Raw genomic sequence first — 6,250 nt, 5'->3', positions numbered from 1 at the left:
GACCCTTCTTCAGAGAAGGGTCCTGACCCGAAACGTCAGCTTTCCTGCTCCTCTGATGCTGCCTGGCCCTGTGTTCCTCCAGCTCCATGCTGTGTTATCACTGGAATCAGCACGTTGTCTTATCAGGAAAGGTTGGACAGGCTAAGCTTTCATCCATTGGAGTTTAGAAGAGACAAGTTGTTTGAAATATACAAGACCCTGCGAGGGGTCCTGACAGAATGGATGTGGCAAGTTTATTTCCTCTTGTACGAGAGCTTCGAACTAGGGGTTACTGTTTAAAAATAAGCAGTAAACGATTGAGCAAAGGGATGAAAAGAAAGAGAGGTTGGGGAGTTTTTGGAACTCTTTTCCTCAAAAGGTGGCAATAAAAAGTCTTTGAATACCTTTAAGGCAGATGTCAATAGATTATTGCCAAGCATGAGGCTGAAAAGTCATCCTACAGTATGACGGAACGTGGAGTCATCAGATCAGCCAAGATCTTCATCAATGGCTGAAAATGCTCAAGGGACTGAGTAGGCTATTCCTACTTCAAATTTATATGATCATATTTATGCAAGGCAGAACATAGAACAATACCCAAAGGCAGTTCAAAAACTGAACAAAGGCAAAATATTAAGAATAGTAACCAAAAGCTAGTGTGAAAAGCGCCAGATTTGAAGATGGGCAGATAGCATAGTGATGGATGATTTGGGGAGGGAATTCCAGAACGTGTTGCACATTCAACTGAAAGTATAGATAACACAGTGTGGAGCTGGAGGAAAACAGCAAGCCAGGCAGCAGAGGGGCAGGGAAGTTGACGTTTCGGGTCAGGACCCTTTTTCTGTTATCCCTGATTCCAGCATCTGCAGTTCTTACTATCTCCAACTGAAAGCACAGCCAAGATACCTGAACAACCTAGACTAGTTGTTGAAACAAGGAAGACCCGGGAAAAAGGGAAGACACTACTTGGTATGCTAATTATTTCCAGTATTTTCTGTTTTCATGTCTGAAAGAAATTGTGTTGTTAAGGCCATGGGTCAGTTCACTGATAGCCTCTGGCTTATATAATTCAAAATCTCCAGACTCCTCAATTACGGAGCCTCCTAACAGCTACCCAGTCTTCTTCTTAGACAAACCCCTAGAATTAAGAATTAAGCATAAAGCATAAATTCAAGAAAATTATATGACTCAACAGGATCACCTCTCATTCTTCTTAACTATGGTGAGCACAGGTCCCATTCTACTCCATTTCTCCACATCACATCCGAGGGTGCAATCGAGCAAACATTTGTGCAGCCTTCTACAGCAAGTAATTCAAAATTCAATACATCTGTGCATCAGAATTACAGTTTGAGATGATATGTTGGAAGTACTGTATATGTTCAGTAACTGTAAATTTGGTCACTGCTGTAGTGCAAATATTATTTTCGGACTTATAAAAAACTCATTTGCAGGACATGCTGGATAAGCCAAGATTTATTACCCACGCCTAACTGCCCTCAAGAAAGTGGTAGTGAGCTGCCTTTGTGAAATACTTATTTGGAACACCCACTGTGTTGTTACAGGGTGAGTTCCTAGATTTTAACCCTGTTACAGTGAAGAAACAGCAACGTATTTTCAAGTCAGGATGGTGTGGGGCATGGAGGGGATCTTGCAAATGATGGTGCTCCCACATACCTGCTGCCATTGTCATTCTGGTTTGGAGGTTGGAAGGTGTTATCCAAGGAGCCTTGGCAAGTTACTGCAGTGCATCTTGAAGATGGTACACACTGCTGCAGCTTCTCTGCAGTGGTGAATAGAGTGAATGTTGAAGGTGAGAATTGGCATGCCAATCAAAAAACTGCTTTGTCCTGGATGGTGTTAAGCTTCCTGAGTGTTTTTGGGAGTTTCACCCATCCTAGCAAGTGGGCAGTATTCCATCACACTCCTGACTTGATAGCACTATCAATAACACCTTCCATTACTCTGTTGATGCAAAATAAACTGATGGACTGATAAATGGCCTGGTTGATTTGTGATATAACAAGGTGTAGAGCTGGATGAACACAGCAGTCCAAGCAGCATCAGAGGAGCAGGAAGGCTGACGTTTCGGGCCTTCTTCAGAAATGGTTGATTTGTCTTGCTTTTTGTGGACACGATATGGTTGTGCAATTTTCCATATTGACATGTATTTGTCAGTGTTCTAAATGTGCTAAACCAGCTTGGCTAGTGGCGTGGTTAGTTCTGGAGCGCATCTTCAGTACTTTTTTCTAGAATGTTAACACAGTCCACAGCCTTTCCAGAATCCAGCATCATCAGCTATTTCTTGATATCGTAAGGTCTATCAAATTGGTTGAAGACCAGCATCAGCAATGTTGGGGTCATCAGGAGAAGGTAGAGGTGGATCATCACCTTGGCACTTCTGGCTGAGCAGGGTGCAAATGCTTCAGTCTTGTCATTTGTACTGATGTGCTGGACTCCTCCATTATTAAGGATGAAGTTATTCATAGAGTCTCCTTTTTTTTGGTATTCATTGACGGGAAGAGGGCATTGCTGGCTAGGCCAGCATTTAGTGCACATCCCTAATTGAGGTTGAGAGTCAACCACGTTGCCGTAGAGCTGGAGTCGCAAGCAGGGAGTTTCCTTCCCTAAAGTACATTGGTAAATCAAAAGGGGTTTTCCCGATAATTCACAATGATTTCATGGTTATTACCACGCCCTTCATTCCAATTTTTTTAATTGAATTCAAATTCCACAATCTGCCATGGCAGGATTTGAACCTAAGTCCCCAGAACGTTAGCTGGGTCTCTGGATTTTAAGTTCAGCAATAATACTATTAGGCCATCGCCTCACCTTGTAGTGAGTTGTTTTGTTGTTCACCATTGGATGTGGTAAGACTGCAGAGCTTAGATCTGATTTGTTGATTGTGGGATAACTCACTGTTTGGCATGTAAATAATCCTGTGTTTACGTTACTGGGTGAGTGACAGAGAATGGTAACATATGAGAGATGAGGGGGTGGAACTAAAGAAGATGGTCAAAACCAACACAATTGCCAGTTGAGTAGCAAGACAGACCAATATGCAATTTGGTTATAACATTACTCAGAGAATTTAATAAGTGAATATGGTGTCATACTGAAACCCAAGTCTTCATCCACCATACCTGTCTCACTCAGTATGGAAAGCTAACCACACATCACTGGAAGATTTGAATATTATCAATTTGATGTTTTAAACTACAAATATTTTGCAGATACTCCATGAAAATCCATTAAACACAAATGGCTGTGAATCTACACCAATTGTCAACAATGGTTTAATTACATAATTTTATTCACAGAGGAAAATGCTACACTCCCAAACTCTGCGAAGTTTTCTCAATGGCAACTCCAAGATGATTTATTCCTCACATAATGCAGTACATACAAGAACAATTGCACTTTGCTCGTTTTGTTTCCACTTAGAGACATACAGCACAGAAACAGATCCTTCGCTCCAACCAGTCCATGCCGAACAGAATCCCAAACTAAACTAGGCCCACCTGCGTGGTCCTGGCCCATATCCCTCCAAACCTTTCCCATTCATGTACTTATCCAAATGTCTTTTAAACGTTGTGATTGTACCCACATTCACCACTTCCTCAGGAGGTTCATTCCATACGGGAACCACCGTTTGTGTAAAAACATTTGCCTCATTTTTTTTTAAAATCTCTCTCCTCTCACCTTAAAAATGTGCCCCCAAGTCTTGAAATTCCACATCCTAGGGAAAAAAACAACTACCATTAACTCTATCTACAACTCTATCTATACCTCTCATTACTTCGGTCAGATTGCCACTCAACTTTCTACATTCCAGTGAAAAGTGTCCCAGCCTATCCTGCCTTTCTTTATAACTCATACCTTCCATACTCGGCAACATCCTGGTAAATCTCTTCTGACCCTCTCCACTTGATAATATCCTTCCTATAACTGGGCGACCAGAACTGGACACAGTATTCCAGAAGAGGCCTCACCAATGTCCTGTACGACCTCAAAATGACTTCCCAACTCCTGTACTCAAAGAAGTGAGCAATGAATTTTTCAGAAAACATATCCCTTTTAGCAAGAAGTCCCAAACTCATTTTTCTCTGGAACAAAACAACATATAGGCCATTAGGTTCTTAACATCTTAACTCAGATTTTTACAAAAAGCAGAGTTCGCATGTTAAGTTCTTAACTGGTTTCTGGTAAACGGTGTTATAAAGGTTACTTTAAATTTTCTTGGTTATTCTGGTCCATTAAGGAAGAATTCACTAAGATTTTTGTTTTTAACCCACATCAATGTTGCGCTTATTCATGCAGATGACGTACAGGGAAACACTGTGCCAACACACGCCAGAAGATACTGCAAGGGAAATATATTACCGAAGCAAATCGGCGTCGACACAACCTTCATCAATAAGTACCAACACTTTATTTAAAAAATATATAACACACACAAGTTGGGCTTGTTTTGAAAACTAGGGCCCGTCAGGTTGTCATCGCAGTGCAATCAAACCTGCTAGCGTGCTGAGTGACAGGATGACCGACCAATCAGGGTTCAGGAGGTAAAGGAGGTGGGCTTTAGTCTGAAGCACTGGTCCAATGAGGAGGAGGGGAAGCGGAGGTTCGGTTGAGAGATCTAAGCGGGAGCCATCCCGATGGAGAGTGAAAAGCGACGGCGCCCTCACCACGGCCCGGGACACTCACTCACCTCCTCGGCGTGCTTCCGCAGGGCTTTCTCCCGCTCATACTGGGTGATGAGCTGCTCGTTATCCTCCCGCAATAGCTCCAGCTCCACCTCGTGTTCCTGGTTCTCGGCGAACATCGCGTCCAGGTTCTCCAGCACACCGACCACCAGCGGCATCAGGTCCTTCACCACATCTTCGTCGTACTTGCGGATCATCCGCTCGAACTCCCGGTAAATACTAGCCGCCAGGCCCGACACCCGCTCCGACATAACATTAGTGTTGGAGTCATCCTGGTAAACCACCCCATCATCCATTTCCATTTTCTTTAAATTATCGATATGCAGGGGAAAACATATAGACAAATCACTGATTTACGCCGGAGGAACTTAAGGGGATAACCATCTATATTTCTCCTCAGCTCTAGGTGCTTTCTTCTCTCCGCCGCTCAGCCGTCTCCCGCTCCCTCCCTGTTGACGACGCCGCTCGGCTCGAGGCCACTGGCTCCAACCCCGCCCCCTCAGCGCGCTGCCCAGCCCCCACAGGGCGCGTTCCCGTTCGAGGGGCGCGGTCCCGCCTCTTCCAGACTGCGCGCCCCCGCACCGATCAATCACGGAACGTAGCGACCTTCCATAAGTCATGTGATCCTGTCACATGCTGTTTTCGGGCTAGAGACAGTAGGAACCGCAGATGCTGGAGAATCAGAGATAACAAGGTGTAGAGCTGGATGAACACAGCAGGCCAAGCAGCATCAGAAGGGCAGGAAAGCTGATGTTTTGGGTCGAGATCCTTAGGCCCGAAACGTCAGCCTTCCTGCTCCTCTGATGCTGCTTGGCCTGCTGTGTTCATCCAGCTCTACACCTTGTTATCTCTGTTCTCGGGCTAAACCGGGTAACTCTATCATCCTCCATACAGCGCTTTGTACAATTACAGGGATTCTGTGATGGTAGTTGACATCTATGAATGGTTGAGTCATTTTTATTTTAAAACTTTGGACACGAGGTTTAAGGACCCCAGACAAGATTCCTCCCTGAATAAAATTGTTATGAACATCAGAACTGCTAGTGAAAAACCATGCTTTTGTCAAGTTTACCTTCTACCAATCACATAATACAATACAATGGAACTGTTAACAAATCAAAAAGATTCTTTCATAAATGTGAGCTCCTCCAAAACTATATAAAAACCAAAAGAACTGCGGATGCTGTAAATCAGGAACAAAAACAGAAGTTGCTAGAAGCTCAACAGGTCTGTCTTGAACAAGTGTCACCGGACTGAAATGTTAACTCTGATTTTTTTCTTCACAGGAGCTGCCAGACCTGCTGAGCTTCCAGCAACTTCTGTTTTTGTTCCTCAAAAACTGTGCTGTCCATATTTCTTTTGCCCATGGCTTAGATGGCAGCATTCTTTTCTCTGAGTGACAGTTATGGCTTGAAATCTTTGTCGAGGACTTGAATACAAAAGTCAAAACAGATATTCCAATTTTGCACCATTGGAAGTGCCGTGCTTTGAAGGACTTAATAAAAATGAGGCCTCAGGTTAATGGAAGAGAATGGAACTATTTCAAGTAAAAGCAAGTGTGTTCT

General features: G+C 43.6%; 1 protein-coding gene across 1 annotated transcript in view; it reads right to left on the bottom strand.

Moving 5' to 3' along the window:
• The window catches only part of LOC109917313 (C-Jun-amino-terminal kinase-interacting protein 4-like), a 222,875-nt gene extending 217,678 nt beyond the window's left edge, over positions 1–5,197 (bottom strand). Inside the window, exon 1 of the mRNA XM_048611076.1 lies at positions 4,668–5,197. Within this exon, the coding sequence (XP_048467033.1) occupies positions 4,668–4,987 (320 nt within the window). The 5' untranslated portion in view covers positions 4,988–5,197. The remainder of the gene's footprint in view (positions 1–4,667) is intronic.
• Between the last annotated feature and the right edge of the window lie 1,053 nt (positions 5,198–6,250).

The sequence above is a fragment of the Rhincodon typus genome, chromosome 23, assembly GCF_021869965.1.
Source record: "Rhincodon typus isolate 14 chromosome 23, sRhiTyp1.1, whole genome shotgun sequence".
In the NCBI taxonomy this organism is placed as follows: Eukaryota; Metazoa; Chordata; class Chondrichthyes; order Orectolobiformes; family Rhincodontidae; genus Rhincodon; species Rhincodon typus.
This window is presented reverse-complemented; position numbering and strand designations above follow the sequence as displayed.